Source organism: Salmo salar, chromosome 08, assembly GCF_965601325.2.
Source record: "Salmo salar chromosome 08, fSalSal1, whole genome shotgun sequence".
NCBI lineage: Eukaryota > Metazoa > Chordata > Actinopteri > Salmoniformes > Salmonidae > Salmo > Salmo salar.
In genome coordinates this window covers 17236214-17258165 of record NC_138298.1, presented here as the reverse complement: position 1 = coordinate 17258165, position 21952 = coordinate 17236214, and the positions used below count along the sequence as shown (strand labels likewise).

At 43.0% G+C, this 21952-nt stretch overlaps 1 protein-coding gene across 1 annotated transcript; it reads right to left on the bottom strand.

Annotated features, from left to right (window-relative positions):
- Positions 1 to 1802: 1802 nt before the first annotated feature.
- LOC106610068 (uncharacterized) lies at positions 1803 to 20944 on the bottom strand. Its single transcript, XM_014209203.3, has 7 exons — positions 20466 to 20944; positions 18666 to 18796; positions 15895 to 16071; positions 8689 to 8850; positions 8197 to 8308; positions 6285 to 6412; positions 1803 to 4761 (listed from the first exon to the last, which is right to left on the bottom strand). The coding sequence occupies exons 1-7, from the start codon at positions 20725 to 20727 to the stop codon at positions 3706 to 3708; spliced, it is 2028 nt and encodes a 675-aa protein (XP_014064678.3). The 5' UTR covers positions 20728 to 20944; the 3' UTR covers positions 1803 to 3705.
- Between the last annotated feature and the right edge of the window lie 1008 nt (positions 20945 to 21952).

Below are 21952 nucleotides of genomic sequence, written 5' to 3'. Positions count from 1 at the left end.
CACAACACCCACCTGTGGACGTCGGGCCCTCATACCACCCTCATGGAGTCTGTTTCTGACCGTTTGAGCAGACACATGCACATTTGTGGCCTGCTGGAGGTCATTTTGCAGGACTCTGGCAGTGCTCCTCCTGCTCCTCCTTGCACAAAGGCGGAGGTAGCGGTCCTGCTGCTGGGTTGTTGCCCTCCTACGGCCTCCTCCACGTCTCCTGATGTACTGGCCTGTCTCCTGGTAGCGCCTCCATGCTCTGGACACTACGCTGACAGACAAAGCAAACCTTCTTGCCACAGCTCGCATTGATGTGCCATCCTGGATGAGCTGCACTACCTGAGCCACTTGTGTGGGTTGTAGACTCCGTCTCATGCTACCACTAGAGTGAAAGCACCGCCAGCATTCAAAAGTGACCAAAACATCAGCCAGGAAGCATAGGAACTGAGAAGTGGTCTGTGGTCACCACCTGCAGAACCACTCCTTTATTGGGGGTGTCTTGCTAATTGCCTATAATTTCCACCTGTTGTCTATTCCATTTGCACAACAGCATGTGAAATTTGTCAATCAGTGTTGCTTCCTAAGTGGACAGTTTGATTTCACAGAAGTGTGATTGACTTGGAGTTACATTGTGTTGTTTAAGTGTTCCCTTTATTTTTTTGAGCAGTATACTTATGATGTGGGTAAATGAGTCAGCTATACAAAGTCAAAAGTCAGACAAACCTGACTAAACTATTTTGACGTGTACAGTAGGTGTTTGTTAGTGTGTGGGTATGTGTAGGTATATTTAAGTATACACTGAGTGTACAAAACATTGCCCTCAGAACAGCCTCAATTCGTCGGTGCACAATACAAGGTGTCGAAATGTTCCACAAGGAATGCTGGCCCATGTTGACTCCAATACTTCCCACAGTTGTGTCAAGTTGGCTGGATGTCCTTTGGGTGGTGGACCATTATTGATACACATGGGAAACTGTTGAGCGTGAAAAACCCAGCAGCATTGCTGTTCGTGACACAACTATTATGGTTGACAACTCCACGGTGTCCACCTCCCCAGAGTGCAAAGAACCTTGTGGACAACACTGACATTCTCTGCAAACATCAAAGCAGTGACTCTCTCCTGCAGGTTCATGCTCTACAACATCCGTAGAGAACAACCCTTACTCACACAGGAAGCAGTGCAGTTCCTAATCCAGGCTCGTCATCTCCCGTCTAGACTACTGAAACTCTCTGTTGGCTGGGCTCCCTGCTTGTGCCATCAAACCCCTGCAATTTATCCAGAACACCACAGTCTGCCTGGTGTTTAACCTTCCCAAGTTCTTCCATGCCACCCTGCTCCTCCGCACACTCCACTGGCTTCCAGTCGAAGCTTGCATCCACTACAAGACCATGGTGTTTGCCTACAGAGCAGCAAGGTGAACTGCCCCTCCCTACCTTCAGGCTATGCTAAAACCCTACACCCCAACCTGAGCACTCTGCTCTGCCACCTCTGGTTTCTTGGCCGTCCCACCCCTAATGGGGATCAGCTCCCCACTCAGCCAAGTCAAAGCTCTTCTCTATCCTGGCAGCTCAATGGTGGAACAAGCATCCCCTTAAAGCTAGGACAGCAGTTCTTGCCCATCTTCCAAAAACACCTAAAACCCTACCTCTTCAAAGAGTACCTTAAATGAATCCCATGGTGCCCCTTCCCACCACCAAAACATTTAAATGTCTCTTCCTACTAGCACAGATTTTGCTGATACAGCGCCTTCAGAAAGCATTCATATCCCTTGAAGTATTCCACATTTTGTGTTACAACCTGAATTCAAAATGGATTAAATAGATTTGTTTTATCACCCATCTACACACAATACCCCATAATGGCAAAGTGAAAATGTTTTTTTTTAGAAGTGTGCAAATGTATTAATAAAATACAGAAATATTTAATTTACATAAGTATTCACACCCTTGAGTCAATGTGTTAGAATCACCTTTGGTAGTGATTACAGCTGTGAGTCTTTCTGAGTACATCTCTAAGAGCTTTGCACACCTGGATTGTGCAACATTTGACCATTATTATTTTCAAAAATCTTCAAGCTCTGTCAGATTGGTTGTTGATCAATCCTAGATAACTATTTTCAGGTCTTGCCTGATTTTCAAGTAGATTTAAGTCAAAACTGTAACTCGGCCACTCAGGAACATTCACTGTCGTCTTGGTAATCAACTTCAGTGTAGATTTGGCCTCGTACTTTGGGTTACTGTCCTGCTGAAAGGTGAAATAATCTGTGTCTGGTGGAAAGCAGACTGAACTAGGGTTTTTCCTGTGCTTAGCTCCATTCTTTTTCTGTTTTTTTTATCCTGAAAAACTCCCCAGTCCTTAACGATTCCAAGCATACTCATAACATGATGCAGCAACCATTATGCTTGAAAATATGGAGAGTGGTACTCAGTAATGCGTTTTATTGGATTTGCACCAAACATAACATGTGAATTGCTTTGCCACATTTGCAAACGGGATGGATGTTTCGGAATAGTTTTATTCTGTACAGGCTTCCTTCTTTCACTTTGTTAATTAGGTTAGTATTGTGGAGTAACTACAGTGGTGTTGATCCATCCTCAGTTCTCCTATCACAACCATTACACTTTGTAACTGTTTTAAAGTTAACATTGGCCTCATGGTGAAATCCCTGAGCGGTTTCCTTCTTCTCCGGCAACTGACTTAGGAAGGTTGCCTGTATCTGTGTAGTGACTGGGTGTACTGAGAAACCATCCAAAATGTAATTAATAAATTCACCATGCTCAAACGGATATTAAATGTCTGCTTTTTAAAAAATCCATCTACCAATAGGTGCCATTCATTGTGAGGCATTGGAACATCTCCCTGGTGTTTGTGTGTGAATCTGTGTTTGAAATTCACAGCTCAACTGAAGGACATTACATGTAATTGTATGTGTGGGGTACAGAGATGAGGTAGTCATTGAAAAATCATGCTAATCACTATTATTGAACACAGAATGAGTCCATATAACTTGTGATTTGCTAAACACAGTTTAACTCCTGAACTTATTTAGGCTTGCCATAATAAATGGCATGAATACTCATTGACTTAAAACAATTGCGAAAAACACATTTCCACTTTGACAATTAATCAATTTAAAATGTAGGCTGTAACAGAACAAAATGTGGAAAAAGTCAAGGGGTGTGAATACTTTCTGAAGGTATGAAGTACTTTGAGGAAAAATGTACTTGCTATGACTGTGTTGTGGTTGTCTTACCCAGCTTTCTGAAGATGCATTTCTTAAGAATGCACACATTTTAAGTCTGCTAAATGACAAAAATGTCAGTGTAATATCTCAACAGAAAATATAGATGAACTTGATCAAATATAGGCATTTGTGAACATCATATAGCCTACACAGTACAAAAACGATATGTAATATACTTTTTAGGCTTAAATATCACACAATGTCTGGATGCAGTATTTTACCCAATTCAACACTGAAATCTGCTACTCTAGTTATTTCAAATGTGTCTGAATCTTTTCTGCTGACGATGAAAATTCATCTTTGTCTTTAATGCAGGGTTTGATCTAAACGTCAGAAGCTATCGAGTGGAATGGTTCTATTCTATGTTATAGAGTGGAATTGTTTTTCTGCTCGTGTATCCTGAGGTAGCTCCTTTCTGAGAACATCTTCCTGGCAAACAGCCTTTCTCCGGTGTGGACCTTCAGGTGCATCTTCAGCTGGTTCTGGTGGGAGAACCTGTTCTAACACTGGGGGCAGCTTTAGGGCTCTCCCCTGTGTGGACCCTCTGGTGCCTCTTCAGGTTGGACGAGTGGGAGAAGCGCATATGACACTGGGTACAGCTGAAAGGTTTCTTCCCATTGTGGACACTCCTATGTCTGATAAGGTTACTCCGGAAGGAGAAGCTCTTGTAACATAGTTTACACTTGAAGGGCCTCTCCTTGGTGTGAACGGTCTGGTGCTCCTTCACATAGTTCGCCTCAGCGAAGCACTTCCCACACGTGGGGCAGGCATACGGCTTGTCGGCGTCTGTCTTAATGCTCTGCCTCCCACGTTGTGACCCAATGACACCAGAGGAGGAAGAAGCAGGAGTCACCAACCTCAGGTGGTTAGTCTTTGAGCTCCCTCCTTGACCTCTAGCCATTGTTTGGGTGTTGTTGGGATGGTGCTCTGTGTTATAGGTTAAGTACATCTTGTGGTGAACGCCCATCCTGACTCGGTCTGTAATGGTGGGGTAACCATGAGGTACCTGAGGAAGGCTTGACCCAGGCCTTCTATGGACCCAGTCACCAGGCATTAGACGAGACCCTGAAGGATAAGACAGACTTCCTGTTAGACTACCACCAGGGGTGTCTCCCACTACTCTCTGTGAAGGCTGAAGCCCAGGGTGACCTGCTCTGTTCATCATGGATACTGTGGTGTTTGTATCATAGGAACAGGAGGGTCTATCTCTATCAGCCTCAGGTCCTACTCCATCCCTGCACTGAGACTGTGAAGAGAAGGGCCTGGGCTGCAGACTGGAACTTCTGTCTCTCTGATGACCACCAGGATTGAGGTTGTTCAGTTCACCTGTCCACTGGTTGTGTTCTGTGTGGTGGTGGTGGAGTCTCTGTCCCTCGTGGTTCGGTCCTGTTTCCGACTTGGGATGGAAGAGCGAAGGCTCCTGATCCAGGGTCCAGATCCGGGTCCAGGGTTTGACACCAGCCCCTTCAGAGGTCCACTCTATCCCGCCAGCAACATTGGATATCAGCAGGTCCTCATGAATTGCAGACTGTAAAGACAAATTGAACAGAAAAGCATGAAAGTTTATATAAGAAAGTCTTTGTTGTACACACAAACATGACATGATATTATAAAACCACACTCAAGCCCATCTCTAACAGTAATTAAAGTACCTAACAATATGTAGCGATTGGAGTTTATTATAAAACATTTCCATTTGTGTTGATTCAAGAATTAAGTATAATGTTTTGGTTCGACTGAGAAAGTAAACTCAGTCCCTGCAATTATTTTAAAAAAGATTGTCAGTCAGCACAGTCAAGTTTCTATTTTATTTCAACTAAATGGTCATAACGTGAAGTGCAGTACTTTTATTGCACAAAACCATGCATGTGACAAGTAGAATAACTTTTCTCACTATGGTAATATACATTTTTCTGTAAATATGGCACCCTTGGTTTGATAAAATGAAATTTTGAGGACTTCGGAAAAGGTTCAACATTACATTACACACACAGCTTCACTATTTTATGTCAAGTAAACATAAATTAACGCACTATCCTTAACTCACTATAAAACATCAGTATCAAACTAAAGGGTCAACTTTTGTCACTCTTCATCAGTGAAGCATTTTTACAGACACCATCACACCAACCATCACCATATCATCTACTCTGCCTCATCATACTCAATCTTTCCTCAGTTCACCTCATCCAGTTCCTTATACATCCACAACCAACAGAATTAACTACTAACTAACTAGTACTACATGGAACGATGTGGACTGTGGTGTGAGGGGATGACACAGGCTCGACTGTTGCTGATTACTGCCCAGGTGTGGTGGTCTCTCAGGCACTTATTGCTGCCGATACATCACCCAGATGGAGGCTACACATTCAGTGGTGGATGTTCCAGCCTACCTACAGAGGAGGAGGAGCTGTGAACTGTAGAGACAGAGGTGCATGATGAAAACTCCGGGCCTGTCTGACTGATGTGTCTCCCTCCCTGGCTGTACCATCGATGCCACCTCCAATCAAGCTACTCCTTTACTGAACTGCATCATCATCTAGCTGTGGAAGACCCTCTCCCATGAACTGCCAGCTCCCTGAATTTGTTTTAGTTTGTTTTTTAAAAGAGACTGACATTCTGTATGAAAAGCACTATATAAAATAAAGAAATACATGTATTATTATTACTACATATCACCATACACTAATCATTTTCTGCTGGGTTATCCTGAGGTAGCTCCTCTCTGTGTTGTTGCAGGGGTCCATGTTCCAGTTGATAGATCCTATAGAAGGCAGGCTGAAGGCAGCACCTGTTAGGGGGTTAACCTGAGGCCCCATCAGTCTCTCTGAATCACAACTATAGGAGCAGGACGGAGCATCGCTAGCCGAGTCTGTGTCTGTTCTCTCCCGCTGAATACAGACACCTCCCCATCCTCGCAGACCTAATATACGCCTCGCTCTAGTCTCAGCCAGTCTGTTGTCATGGATATGTTGTTTTGTGTTTCTGGTTGTGGTTAACAGTGTTGTTCCCCGGCCCAGAATTGAGGACGCTGTCCCATCCACTGACCTCCACTATGTCGCCTCTGGTCAAGCCCTGCTCGGTGATGTTATCCCCTGGGCCCATAGCTGCACCCGTCTGGGTCTGGGAATCCAAGATAGTCGTCCAGTCTCCTCTGTTAGCCTCCAGCCAACCACCTGCAGGAAGAGGTTAGACTTTAAAAACACGGCAGAAAACTACATATGGAGGGTTTTGTTTGTCCATTACCTGGTCCAGTTCATAGACTATAATGTGTGTTTTTGTATGTAAATACAAGTTGTATTGATTTCAAAAATAGCCAAGCAGTTCATCTATTCCCATTGAAGATATTGTATATTACTATATGTACAGTCGTGGCCAAAAGGATTGAGAATGACACAAAAATATTAATTTCCACAAAGTTTGCTGCTTCAGTGTTTTTAGATATTTTTGTCAGATGTTACTAAGGAATACTGAAGTATAATTACAAGCATTTCATAAGTGTCAAAGGCTTTTATTGACAATTACATGAAGTTGATGCAAAGAGTCAATATTTGCAGTGTTGACCCTTCTTTTTCAAGACCTCTGCAATCCGCCCTGGCATGCTGTCAATTAACTTCTGGGCCACATCCTGACTGATGGCAGCCCATTCTTGCATAATCAACGCCTGGAGTTTGTCAGAATTTGTGGGTTTTTGTTTGTCCACCTGCCTCTTGAGGATTGACCACAAGTTCTCAATGGGATTAAGGTCTGGGGAGTTTCCTGGCCATGGACCCAAAATAATGATGCTTTGTTCCCCGAGCCACTTAGTTATCACTTTTGCCTTATGGCAAGGCGCTCCATCATGCTGGAAAAGGCATTGTTCGTCACCAAACTGTTCCTGGATGGTTGGGAGAAGTTGCTCTCGGAGGATGTGTTGGTACCATTCTTTATTCATGGCTGTGTTCTTAGGCAAAATTGTGAGTGAGCCCACTCCCTTGGCTGAGAAGCAACCCCACACATGAATGGTCTCAGGATGCTTTACTGTTGGCATGACACAGGACTGATGGTAGCGCTCACCCTGTCTTCTCCGGACAAGCTTTTTTCCAGATGCCCCAAACGATCGGAAAGGGGATTCATCAGAGAAAATGACTTTACCCCAGTCCTCAACAGTCCAATCCCTGTACCTTTTGTAGAATATCAGTTTGTCCCTGATGTTTTTTCTGGAGAGAAGTGGCTTCTTTGCTGCCCTTCTTCACACCAGGCCATCCTCCAAAAGTCTTCACCTCACTGTGCATGCAGATGCACTCACACCTGCCTGCTGCCATTCCTGAGCAAGCTCTGTACTGGTGGTGCCCCGATCCCGCAGCTGAATCAACAATAGGAGACGGTCCTGGCGCTTGCTGGACTTTCTTGGGTGCCCTGAAGCCTTCTTCACAACAATTGAACCGCTCTCCTTGAAGTTCTTGATGATACGATAAATGGTTGGTTCAGGTGCAATCTTACTGGCAGCAATATCCTTGCCTGTGAAGCCCTTTTTGTGCAAAGCAATGATGGCGGCACGTGTTTCCTTGCAGGTAACCATGGTTGAGGAAGGAAGAACAATGATTCCAAGCACCACCCTCCTTTTGAAGCTTCCAGTCTGTCATTCAAACTCAATCAGCATGACAGAGTGATCTCCAGCTTTGTCCTCGTCAACACTCACACCTGTGTTAACGAGAGAATCACTGACATGATGTCAGCTGGTCCTTTTGCGGCAGGGCTGAAATGCAGTGGAAATGTTTTTTTGGGATTCAATTCATTTGCATGGCAAAGAGGGACTTTGCAATTAATTGCAAATCATCTGATCACTCTTCATAACATTCTGGAGTTTATGCAAATTGCCATCATACAAACTGAGGCAGCAGACTTGGTGAAAATTAATTTTTGTGTCATTCTCAAAACTTTTGGCCACGACTGTAGGCTATATGTATTTCTCCCTTACCTTGCTCCCCCATCTTTAGTCTACTCAGCAGATTAATGCTCTCTGATCCACCTTCTATTGTCTCCTCTTTGACCAGCAGCAGATCAGGCTTCCCATCCTCCATGTCTACTGACTGTAAGAGATAGAGTGAGAGGATGTTGGATCAAGAAATATGATATGAGCACCCTGCTATGGAGCATCTTCTGATTGGGCAATGCATGCAAATTGTATACTATGCAAACATGTTAGTTGATTGGATTACTTCACACTCTTTAATGGTTTGATCATTCAAAGGCATGGTCCCACACTTAAGACAAAATCAATCAAGACCTGGGCCCATATCTACAAAGAATCTTAGAGTAGAAGTGCTAATCGAGGATCTTTCCATATAATCTTATTCATTATGATCTAAAAGAATAAACTGATCCTAGATCAGCACTCCTACTCTGAGAGGCTTTGTGGATACAGGCCCTGACCTAATACCATTCAGACAGTAGTTCACAGTGGGCTCACCTCAGTGAGACTGCGTGTGGTCCTGTGTTGCTCAGCTGGTTCCTCTGTGGGTTTAGAAGGAGGTGTAATTTGGTTGTCCTCCATGACCATGGTCCACTCAGGGTTTCCCAGACCCTCCTCACACCCCTCCTCCTTCCCCAGTAGCCCCTTCAGACCCTCCTCCTGGAAGAGAGAGGTGGTACAAATTACACAGACATTGGTGTATGGGTTTGTTCACTCGCACCAGCAAGCAATTGCTAATAACCCACCCCATCCTCCTGACCATATGTAATAAAGTGAAAATCAGAGGCCCCGCACCCAGCCATAACACGTAAATGTAGAAAATGCGCTATAGGCTACAGTCAGAGACGGAAACAACAAAAAATTGACAGGGGGTGTTTTTGTTTTTTGCCTGATTCTGCTTATACCTTCCCACATTTTGGTATGCTATTTGTTAGTCAACTTATCTGTAACTATACTGATCAATAATATAAATGCAAAATGCAACAATTTCAAAGATTTTACTGAGTTACAGTTCATATAAGGAAATCAGTCAATTGAAATAAATTGGGCCCTAATCTATGCATTTCACATGACGGCAGGGGCGCAGCCATGGATGGGCCTTGGAAGGCATAGGCCCACCCACTTGGTAGCCAGTCCCAGCCAATCAGAATGAGCCCCCCCCCCCATGTAGGAACACCTACGTGAGCATGCTATGCATTGACTACAGCTCAGCGTTCAACACCATAATACCCTCAAAGCTCATCACTAAGCTAAGGATCCTGGGACTAAACACCTCCCTCTGCAACTGGATCCTGGACTTCCTGACGGGCCGCTCCCCAGATGGTGAGGGTAGGTAGCAACACATTTGCCATGCTGATCCTCAACACTGGAGCCCCTCAGGGGCGCGTGCTCAGTCCCCTCCTGTACTCCCTGTTCACCCATGACTGCATGGCCAGGTACGACTCCAACACCATCATTAAGTTTGCAGACGACACAACAGTGGTAGGTCTGATCACCTTACAACGACGAGCCAGCCTATAGGGAGGAGGTCAGAGACCTGGCCGGGTGGTGCCAGAATAACAACCTATCCCTCAACGTAACCAAGACTGAGATGATTGTGGACGACAGGAAAAGGAGGACAAAGCACGCCCCCATTCTCATCGACAGGGCTGTAGTGGAGCAGGTTGAGAGCTTCACGTTCCTTGGTGTCCACATCACCAACAAACTAGAATGGTCCAAACACACCAAGACAGTCGTAAAGAGGGCACGACAAAGCCTATTCCCCCTAAAGGAAACTGGGTCCTCAGATCCTCAAAATGTTTTACAGCTGCAACATCGAGAGCATCCTGACTGGTTGCATCACTGCCTGGTACGGCAACTGTTCAGCCTCCGACCGCAAGGCACTACAGAGGGTAGTGCGTATGGCCCAGTACATCAACTGAGGCTAAGCTGCCTGCCATGCAGGACCTCTACGCCATGCGGTGTCAGAGGAAGGCCGTAAAAATTTTCAAAGACCCCACCTACCCCAGTCATAGACTGTTCTCTCTACTACCGCATAGCAAGCGGTATCCGGAGCGCCAAGTCTAGGACCAAAAGGCTTCTCAACAGCTTTTACCCCCAAGCCATAAGACTCCTAAATAGGTCAAATGGCTACCTAGACTATTTGTATTGTGTCCCGCCACCCCCCAACCCCCTCTTTTATGCTGCTGCTACTCTCTATTTATCATATATGCATAGTCACTTTAACCATACCTACATGTACATACTACCTGAATTAGCCCGACTAACCGGTGCCTGTATATAGCCTCTCTACTGTTATAGCCTTGCTACTGTATATAGCCTCGTTACTGTTATTATTCACTGTCTTTTTACTGTTGTTTTTTATTTCCTTATCTATTGTTCACCTAATACCTATTTTTTACTTAAAAATTGCACTGTTGGTTAGGGCCTGTAAGTAAGCATTTCCCTGTAAGGTCTACACCTGTTGTATTCGGTGCACGTGACAAATAAACTTTGATTTGAAGTACAGTCACAAAAAACATCAAGCGCTATGATGAAACTGGCTCTCATGAGGACCGTCACAGGAAAGGAAGACCCAGAGTTACCTCTGCTGCAGAGAATAATAACTCTAATGAATTTAACTGCACCTCAGATTACAGCCCAAATAAATGCTTCACAGAGTTCAAGTAACAGACACATCACAACATCAACTGTTCAGAGGAGACTGCGTGAATCAGGCCTTCATGGTCGAATTGCTGTAAAGAAACCACGATTAAAGGACACCAATAAGAAAAATAGAATTGCTTGGGCCAAGAAACATGAGCAATGGAGATTAGACCGGTGGAAATTTGTCCTTTGGTATGATGAGTCCACATTTTTTGATTTTTGGTTCCAATTGCTGTGTCTTTGTGAGACGCAGAGTAGGTTAAACGGATGATCTCTGCACGTGTGGTTCCCACCGTGAAGCATGGAGGAGGAGGTGTGATAGTGCTTTGCTGGTGACACGGTCAGTGATGAATTTGGAATTCAAGGCACACTTAACCAGCATGGCTACCATAGCATTCTGCAGCGATACGCCATCCCATCTGGTTTGCGCTTTGTGGGACTATAATTTGTTTTTCAACAAGACAATGACCCAAAACACCTCCAGGCTGTGTAAGGGCTCTTTGACCAAGAAGGAGAGTGATGGAGTGCTGCATCAGATGACCTGGCCTCCACAATCACCCAACCTCAACCCAATTGAGATGGTTTGGGATGAGTTGGACCGCAGAGTGAAGGAAAAGCAGCCAACAAGAGCTCAGCATATGTGGGAACTCCTTCAAGACTGTTGGAAAAGCATTCCTCATGAAGCTGGTTGAGAGAATGCCAAGAGTGTGCAAAGTTGTCAAAGGCAAAGGGTGGCTACTTTGAAGAATCTAAAACATAGAATATATTTTGATTTGTTAAACACTTTTTGGGTTATTTCATAATGTTGATGTCTTCACTATCATTCTACAATGTAGAAAAGAGTAAAAATAAAGAATAATTATTGAATGAGTAGGTGTGTCCAAACTTTTGACTGGTACTGTAAGTATTCAGACCCTTTGCTATGAGACTCGAAAATGAGCTCAGGTGCACCCTGTTTTCATTGATCATCCTTGAGATGTTTCTATAACTTGATTGGAGTCTACCTGTGGTAAATTCAACTGATTGGACATGATTTGGAAAGGCACACAACTGTCTATATAAAGGTCCCACAGTTGTTAGTGCATGTCAGAGCAAAAACCAAGCCATGAGGTCGAAGAAATTGTCCGTAGATGCTCAGAAACAGGATGCTCAGAAACATTGTGTCGAGGCACAGATCTGGGGAAGGGTACCAAAACATTTCTGCGGCATTGAAGGTCCCCAAGAACACAGTGCCCATCATTCTTAAATGGAAGAAGTTTGGCCAGATTGCTTAGTTTAGTTCCAAACTAAGCAATCGGGGGAGAAAAGCCTTGGTCAGGGGGGTGACCAAGAACCCGATAGTCACTCTGAGCTCTAGAGTTCCTCTGTGGAGAGAAACTTCCACAAGGACAACCATCTCTGCAGCACTCCACCAATCAGGCCTTTGTTGTATAGTGGCCAGACGGAAGCCACTCATCAGTAAAATGCACGACAGCTTGCATGGAGTTTGCCAAAAGACACCTAAAGGACTCTGACCATGAGAAACAAGATTCTCTGGTCTGATGAAACCAAGATTGAACTCTTTGGCCTGAATGCCAAGTCTGGAGGAAACCTGGCACCATCCCTACGGTGAAGCATGGTGGTTGCAACATCATGCGGTGGGGATGTTTTTCAGCGGCAGGGACTGGGAGATTAGTCAGTATTGAGGCAAAGATGAACGGAGCAAAGTACTGTGGAAGGACCACCAGAGGGCAGGCTGGGCTCACGGATAGTAGCCCAACAAGGCATGTGAGACAAGGTAACCAGAGTCAATTAAGCACAGCTGACGGTACTAATGAGATATTCTCTTTCCCCTACAAGAGAGAGGATGGAACCAGCAAGAAAGGAGGAAGATAAACTATCTTTGGAGAATGGCTACGGAGCGAGGTGCTATCCATGAAGAGCCATTAAGACGGTGATGAATATGTGATTGTTGTTATAGTTTGAAGATAATCGTAATGTGATCCTGTGTCATCTAAAGAAGATGTATGTTGTTCCTTTGGAGATTCTCATTGACTGTGTTGGAGTGTTTGTATTGTCAGAAATCCCTCAATAGAAAACTGTGTTGAATCAAGAAAACCTACTCTGGACTTGTTTATTCCACCTTTCCACTTTAGAGTGACACCAAATGACTTGGTCCACTCACAGTACAGAGAGATCCTTGATGAAAACCTGCTCCAGACCACTCAGGACCTCAGACTCGGCTGAAGTTGCACCTTCCAACAGGACAACGACCTTAAGAACACAGCCAAGACAACACAACGCAGGAGTGGCTTCGGGACAAGTCTCTGAATGTCCTTGATTGGCCCAGTCAGAGCCCGGACTTGAACCCGATCGAACATCTCTGGAGAGACCTGAAAATAGCTGTGCAGCGATGCTCCCCTTCCAACCTGACAGAGCTTGAGAGGATCTGCAGAGAAGAATGGGAGAAACTCCCCAAATACAGGTGTGCCAAGCTTGTAGCGTCATACCCAAGAAGACTTGATGCTGAAATCGCTGCCAAAGGTGCTTCAACAAAGTACTGAGTAAAGGGTCTGAATACTTATATAAATGTGATATTTTTATTTATAATAAATTTGCAAACATTTCTAAAAACCTGTTTTTCCTTTGTCATTTATATGGTATTGTGTGTAAATTGGGGGAAACTATTTAATCAATTTTAGAATAAGGCTGCAACGTAACCAAATGTTGAAAAAGTCAAAGGGTCTGAATATTTTCCAAAGGCACTGTAATTCTGCAGGAGTTAATATTGAGGCTATGTGAGAGGTTAAGGAACTACAGTCAGTGTCCAGATTTCAGTTTCCATTGAACCCATCTGAACAGTAGGCTATAGTTCCCTTGACCTGCCATAGGCCTATTTGAAGTCCCAGTCTTGTAACTGTCAAATTTGTATAGCGCCTCACAATCATCACGCATAACATAGCCGGCACTGCTATCATCCTCTTTTACCACTTCACCAAATCCTTCCCAAACATTACTTTTCATGCCCTCCCTTCTCTTAATTTTCAACAATTCATTTCGCAGCTTTTAGCCTCCGTGGGTTAACGTTAAAAGATGGACTATGCAGAAATCGCTCTGCCATTTCCTGGTTGCTATAGTAGTAGTTCGCCTAATTTTAGTTTGTGACAAAACAAGCAATTATAGTGAAGATATTCATTGTCGCATCTAAACCGCTGAGAAATATATTTTCCATAACCAGAAATGTTGTATTTACAGCTTTTTGAAGCTGGTGTAAAAAAAAGAACGTAAAAAGACGCAAAAACGCTACTTAATGGGAAGCATAGAAATAGCGCAAATAGAACATATCTACCGCTTCTTAAACTTGATTTAAATGAGAATGACAGCTAGATAACACATTTCTATGTGAATTTGGTTGGGTCGCTCAAAAAGTTGTTGCAGCTTTAATTTTTTTTCTGCCCGTTTTTGCGTGTAGGCTAAAACTTTGGCTTATACACTAAAGCCAGATAGGTTTTAATTTAATTATTTTAGGCTAAATGTACCCTATAGATATAAATTACACAATAATTAAACATGATGGATTTTTTAAAGCTAGCGTTTTCTCTTTATTCAAACCACCCGCCATCAACCACACAACATTTCATGACCCTTAAACCTGCCCTGCAGATATAACCATGGGGGAACTGCTCAGAAGTCTCATTTTGTGTTTATTAAAACATGAACAAGTTTTAAATTACACTATATGAAATCAACACATACAGGTCATGTTTAAACTAAAAATCTGCATGGACTTGATAAACTGCCTTAATATACTCATTAAAAGTGTATTGGAAAACATTAAAGTAGTTAAATGGAAGTAATGAAATAGGCATTTGTGAACATCATATAGCCTACACAATATGTAACAGACTTTTTAGGCTTATATATCACACAATGTCTGGATAAAAAAATTCAACGCAGATATATTCAAATCTGTTACTATCGTTAATCCAAATGAATTTGTGGATCTTTTTTGTTGAGAACAATGAAAATGAATATTTGTCTTTAATCCAGGATTTGATCTAAACATCAGAAGCAATGGAATCAAATGGTTACTTTCTATGTTATAGAGTGGAATGTTTTTTCTGTTGGTGTATCCTGAGGTAGCTCCCCTCTGAGAATCTCTTCCCGCAGTGCGCACAGGCAAACGGCCTCTCTCCCATGTGGACCTATAGGTGCATCTTCAGCTGATGGGAGAACTTCTCACACCGGGGGCAGCTGTAGGATTCTCCCCTGTGTGGACCCTCTGGTGCCTCTTCAGTGTGCCAGACTCTGCGAAGCGCATGTGACACTGGGTACAGCTGAAGGGTTTCACCCCTGTGTGGACCCTCTGGTGGATCTCCACCTTCTGGGGGCAGCTGAAGCCTTTGTTACAGAACATGCAAAGGAACTGCTTCTTTTTACTACCGCCTGATGTTGCTCCCCCTTCCTGAACCTGGGCTCTAGCCCTTTCGTTTGAGTTCAATACCTGATCGAAAAGGAAGCAGCTATGTGAATGGGAAGGCCCAATTGACGTGAACACTGGGTCGCGATCCCTGAGTGTGTGTAAATTTGGAGTGGGTCGCGACATTTCGATTTGTCTCTAAGCTTTTCCTGTAGTCTAAGAAATCTCAGCCCTGTGAGTATCTGCATTCCATGTGGGAGGAGCGTCACCCTCTACTTTCACAGTCACCTCATCTACCACTATAACCTCCCCTTATCTAGGCACCCTTCAGAGTATACACTACTACTGTACAGGTTCCAGTCCCCTCTAGACAGATCAGTCTGTGTCTCTAAACCCAAGGGCATGTTGCCAGGGCCCATTTCTGTAGCGTAAGAACAAGATGGATCATTGCCAGTCTCAAACGCGTCACCTGAGTCCAGATGGGAATTAACTGTCCTCGAGTCACCATAAAGTAAATACACTGAGGCAGGAGCTGGAGGACAGCCCAGTCTCCCTGGGTCTGACTTGAGGTCAGATCCTGTGTGTAAGAGCCTTTGTGTTACAATTAAATTCTCTGTGTTCGTCTCTGTCTTGAAGACGCCGTTCGGCTTTCCACTGACCTCCGCAATGCTGTGTCGGGTCCTGGGCTGGGGTAAGGCGGTGAGGTCCTCCATGGATTCAGGGGGTGCCGCTGCTCCAGCCTGGATGTCTCTGCTGTGTCGTGGATCCTCTCCCTCAGTCCTCTCCTGCTTGACCAGAGACGATCCTCCAGGACCTGCAACTTCTGCATCTTCAGACTGACAAGAAGAGAGGAGTTTATTAAAGGTACATGAGTAGAATTGGATAACAATGTCGTAGCAGTGGGGGGAAAAGGTTGAATTCTAATCCAAAATGAATGAAAGTAAAATTATGCTGACACCATCTAAAATATAATTTATACCTCCAGAAATTTGCCACATAGGCTGTTGGTCGACCGAGATTTCTTTAGTCGAGCAGTCTAAATGTTTTTAATTTCATGGTGCACAAGACACCTGTCTGATTCGCACCTGTTTCAGTGGACTAATCCATTGTGGAGGCCACGGGGACGACACTGTCCATTACTCTAAGACGTGATACAGAAGTTGTATGTGGTTATATTACAGTTGGAGTCAGAAGTTTACATGCACCTTAGCCAAATACATTTAAACTCAGTTTTTCACAATTCCTGACATTTAATCCTTTACATTGATTAACTTGGGTCAAACATCATTAAAATGCAAATCAATTTATAACATTTTTGACATGTGTTTTTCTGGATATTTTTGTTGTTATTCTGTCTCTCACTGTTTAAATAAACCTACCATTAAAATTATTGACTGATCCTTTCTTTGTCTGTGGGCAAACGTACAAAATCAGCAGGGGATCAAATACTTTTTTCCCTCACTGTATATCTACAGAAAGAAGACAGATTGTGCTTCTGTTGCCTGTTTGAGTGTTTGTTTAATAGCCTACTGATACCTTTGGCACCAAGCCTCGTGCAACAGCAAAATGTTGCATAAAGCAATTTCACAGATTCGGCTGTTTGTAATCTTTGCTATGCTGTAATAAAGGCTTTTTAAATCATTAGTGTTATTATTTTGTGATGTTTACATTGATCCAAATTGTCAGAAAAAAATAATGATATTGTAATCTAACAGCAACTGTTTGGCACACATAATATTTATGCAACGCTTGCTCCTAGACCCTCATTATTCTTGATCCCCAGTCGTTTCCACCACTAGGTCAAATGTCTTCCACAGATCTGACTTCCCGTTTACCTCCTGAGCAACCAGTAAACATTCACCCATTTCAAGTTTATTTTTCACGTCCTCCGCATCCGTTTTGCTGTCACGTGTTACTGTGTTTGTAGTTTGTTATAACCAATTGAATTACGTCATTATGATAGGCTATAGGTCAGGCCATATTGGTCGCATGCGATGCTTACATGTTTCACGTAAAGAAAGCAAGCGTTGAGGGAATGTTTTTCCTAAACAAATTAGGGATTTCGGTAAAATAACTTTTCAGTAAGAAACAAAATGCCTGAAATGAGTTCGCAGCATCAGCACGGACAGCGCAATAAACACATGCTGTGCTGTGGTACCTTTTCACTGCAGTAGGGAGGAAAGCGAGACTACGTGAGCCAGCCACACAGGCACTCGCTGTCATTTCCTTTAGCACAGTGTGATCATCAGGCTCTTTCTTAAGTCATTTTTGTGTCTTAATTATTTAATCAAACAGTGTGCTTAAAGCATTAGACAAGCTCAGTGCACACGTAGTTCATTTTATTCAAACACATGTCTGTCTATATATGGAAAAATAAGTTTCAACATTTCAACCAATTGATTGGTCGAAATAACAGGACGACTCCCGGTTGACAATTTTTTTTATTTTAACATATTGGACCATAAATATAGCCTATGCATTGTCCATAGTATCAAATGTGCTATTAGTAATAAGCATTATCACCTGTAGCCCAACTGATGGAGCATAGTGACTATAAACAAATAGGCTGAAGCATGGGGTTGCCTATCTGCATTTACCCTATTGGGCTAATCATTAGCTAGATCCCAAATATTATCTTTTAAATAGTTAGCATCCTATTGCTGAATTTTAAATCCCCAAAAAATTGAATAAACACAGCGAATATAATGTAGGTCTACCTGTTATTGTAACTTGGAGTAACCCCCCCCCAGAAACCATTTCATGTCACCATTTCACCCCCAACACTTTCCCTGGTTGCCACTACTCTTGCTCAACTAAAAATGTTATCTGTCTCATCACTATTTTTTTAAGTCACTCCCCAAAAATATTTAGAGGAAGAGTTGTGTTTTACCCCAAGTTACCATACAATTGACCCGTGTTACATTTAGCCCCACTCTCCCCGATACACTCACAGGGAATTGGAGTGGTAATGTGCTTAACCATGCCACTGTTAAAAACTATGGGTTTAAAATGGTGCAGTTCGCTAAGGAGTTGAGAAATAAATAAAGTTGGAATGGAAAACTGGGATCCCCTATTTTTAACAAAGGCCATTTAACATTAAAACTGCTGTTTTCCCGGTGATTGCAAGAATTGTTATGCATTGACTGCTTAGCAGAATTCATGTTTCCCTCCCTATGGCACTCATAACTTGAATGCGCCTTGAGAGGAATATCTCTCTCGCATAGAACACACAACAACAAGCCAAGTAGGTAAAGAGAACACCATAGATAAATGACTGCCGCGAAAACACTGCGTCAGAGAAGTCTCACAAGCTCCCCTATGGCAGATACATGTAAGCAAGTGAATAGCTGAGGGCAGCCTTTCTGAAATAAGTGGGCCACATTTGATTAACAAAGTAACTGTAATTTTGATGTAATACTATTACACTAACCTCTATCATGATAAAGTGCTGGGTTGAGGTTCCACTCCCCTCATCAACAGAGATTGGTTGGTCATCTCTCCATGTATTGTGTTCAGCTGGCTTCACAACCCTCCTGTGGCCTCCAGTAAGATGTCCTTCACCTGAGAGAGTGATTGGGGGAAAAGAGGTGGTTAGGTTAGGTACTGTCAATGCTCAATGGTATATTGTAAACAAGTGATAATGTCTAGAGTTGGCAAGGATGTAAGGTAACACTTCTCATAACTTCTTGATATACTATTTATTGATTGATGTATTATGTTCCATGCATCACATTGTTTTCATTGGGTAAATAATATGAAGTGCAGAAAACAAGAATCTGGTTATAATATGAGTGTCTTTGCGCAAGACAACCAAGTAATCAGGGGAGTTATTGCATACTATAAAAAAACTGACCAACACCCAATTCTGGTTAAGTCCCATCAACTGGACAGTTGTAAATCATGCAGCGCCTTGTGTCACCATATAAGTGTCTTATATCGGCTGAAAGCTTCAATTCTTGTTAATATAACTGCACTGTCCAATTTACAGTAGCTATTACTGCAAAAAAATGCCATGCTATTGTTTGAGGAAAGCTCCTAAACATAACACTTTTTTCACCACGATAGGTTTGATAAATTCACCTCTGAAGGTGAAATGTGTACTTACAGTCTGAAATCTTGCTCTGATTTATTATCCAAAGGGTCCCAGAGATAACATGAAGTGTCGTTTTGTTAGATAAAATCCTTTTTCATATCCTAAAAAGGTCCATATAGCATGCACGATGGATTTTGTATTTCCACTTGTTCAATTTGCAAAGAAAGGAATCTGTGAAAATCTAACCCTAAAAGTTGTTTCAACCAGTCAAATCCGAGTCCGTATGTATTCCTCAGAGATCCTAGAACGTAACAAGACTTCACTATATCATTTGGGGTGTTGTATATCCTATAGGACACCATATTTGGTCAGAGAGCGACGCCTTCATGGTCTTCACTTGAACAACTCTAACGTTGTCAAATTTGACCAATCAGGGTCAAACAAAGCTAGCTAGATAGCCAATGAGCTGGGCTTTACGAGAGCAAACCTTTTATCTGTCGTAAAATGTAGCTACTAACCTTGTACGATAGCATGCCTTTTCCTTTTGGACAAAAATTATACGAATATTCAGAGTTATGAAAACTGGTTGTTTAGCAAATGTTGAACTTTTAATATGGCTACTAATACTGGAAAAGCTAAATCAAAGTCCAAGTATACAGATTTTACGATATTCTTGCAGAAAAATGTAATATGAATGCAAATGTCTCCTTCACGATTTGACCAAATGTACCTGGGTGACTTCATACTAAATGTCATGTAGTTCGCTCATACTTCAAATTATCCGCACATACACTGCTGTCTTCTTGTGGACACCATCGGAATTACAACCAGAGTAATGGCTGGAACAGGGACCTTTCTGTTGCATTTCAAAGATGGTGGTAGAAAAAAAAACAATTGTTTTTTCTTTTACCAGATCTATTGTGTTATATTCTCCTACATTGAATTCACATTTCCACAAACTTCAAAGTGTTTCCTTTCAAATGGTACCAAGAATATACATATCCTTGTTTCAGGGCCTGAGTTACAGGCAGTTAGATTTGGGTATGTCATTTAGGCGAAAATGTAAAAAAAAAGGGGTCTATCCCTAAGAAATTAACCATCTATTCTACAGTATGTGTTTAACACATCTAAGGTCACACATGTGCAGAGGGGAATGGGGCGACAAGCAGCGCAACCTCGGCCTGCTGCAAAATGTACCTCTTGCCATTCCTCTGTATCGGTCGAGGATCTTGACACTTCTAGGACGACTGGTCCTCTCTGCGCGCTCCCGTGCTACCTTCAGTTCCAGCAGCTGTAGTTTCCTCCGCAATGCCCTGTTTTCTTTCTGGCTTTGAGTAATTTCCAAACGAAACACTGCATAGTCGTCGTCTACGAGTTTACAGATGTCAGCCACAGCGGCATTCGCTAGCACCTCCAAGACGGAGGCTATTTGAGTATGAAAAACCATACAGTTAGCCATTGTTAGCTAGCCTTACCTACCTTACCCAACCAAGTCCTGTCTCCAACGCGAAGTAAACACTACCTGAGGTAAGTATGTAATGCGGTGCAGTTAAGCATATTTTGAGTTGAAATGTGTTAATAAACGTCTAAATAACAATACTAACAACGCTATCGTGATAATTGTTTTGGGAAACTGTTTACTTCCGTTTACACTGAAGAGAAAATATCTTATTGGTTGGCGTCATAGCTCAAAGTCTGTTAACTGAAAAACGTATGCGCTTTGTTCTTTGAAATACGGTACTGCTTATTACGTTACATATCAAATCTCCTATTCATGATCACTATCTTTCAAGTTCAGAGCAGACTTGTTAAGAACGAACAGTGTGATAAAATACAATAATAAAATTACTTTATTCCATCTACTCAGTAGGTAAATATTTAAGTGCTTGTTCTAGTCTAGGCTTACTGTTGCTTAAAAACAGGTATTTACACAAGCCTGTTTCAAAGTATATGTTAACAAAGGGTTAATGAGGTGTATGTGGTTAATTCCCCTCTTACCCAAGACCCTTCACATGATAACTATAATATTTCCGGTAAAGAATTGTTCCCAGAAGTGCTTACATCTCAAGCCAGAGTGCTACGATTTCTCCCCATTGTGGACACTCCTATGTCTGGTAAGGTTACTCCGGAAGGAGAAGCTCTTGTAACACAGCTTGCAACTTTAAGGGCCTCTCCTTGGTGTGAACGGTCTGGTGTGCCTTCACATAGTTCGCATTAGTGACGCGCTGTACAGGTGGGGCAGGTTTTCGGCTTGTCGACGTCCGTCCTAATGCTCGGCCTCCCACGTTGTGACCGAGTGACATCAGAGAAGGTAGAAGCAGGAGCTAGCTCCCTCAGGTGGAAAAACCCATTCACCAGGCATTAGACGAAACCCTGAAGGAGAAGACAGACTTGCTGTTAGACTCCCACCAGGGGGGTCTCCCACAGCTCTCTCTGAAGGCTGAAGCCCAGGGTGACCTGCTCTGTTCATCATGGATACTGTGGTGTTTGTATCATGGGAACAGGAGGGTCTATCTCTACCAGCCCCAGGCCCTGCTTCATCCCTGCACTGAGACTGGGAAGGGTCTGTGCTGCAGACTGGATCCCTGACTGGACCATCCATCTCTCTGATGACCACCAGGACTGAGGTGGTTCAGTCCACTGGTTGTGTTCTATGTAGTGGTTGTGGTGGAGTCTGTCCCTCA

What these genes read in the sequence shown, in the direction of transcription:
- LOC106610068 (XM_014209203.3), bottom strand. Translation starts at nt 20,727, where the DNA reads ATGGCTAACTGTATGGTTTTTCATACTCAAATAGCCTCCGTCTTGGAG. An exon ending in CCCGACACAGCATTGCGGAG is followed by an intron (nt 8,851 to 15,894) that starts GTCAGTGGAAAG and finishes TCTCTCTTCCAG; the next exon opens with GAGGAGGGTCTGAAGGGGCT. An exon ending in CCAGAGGCGACATAGTGGAG is followed by an intron (nt 4,762 to 6,284) that starts GTCAGTGGATGG and finishes TTGTCTTTACAG; the next exon opens with TCTGCAATTCATGAGGACCT.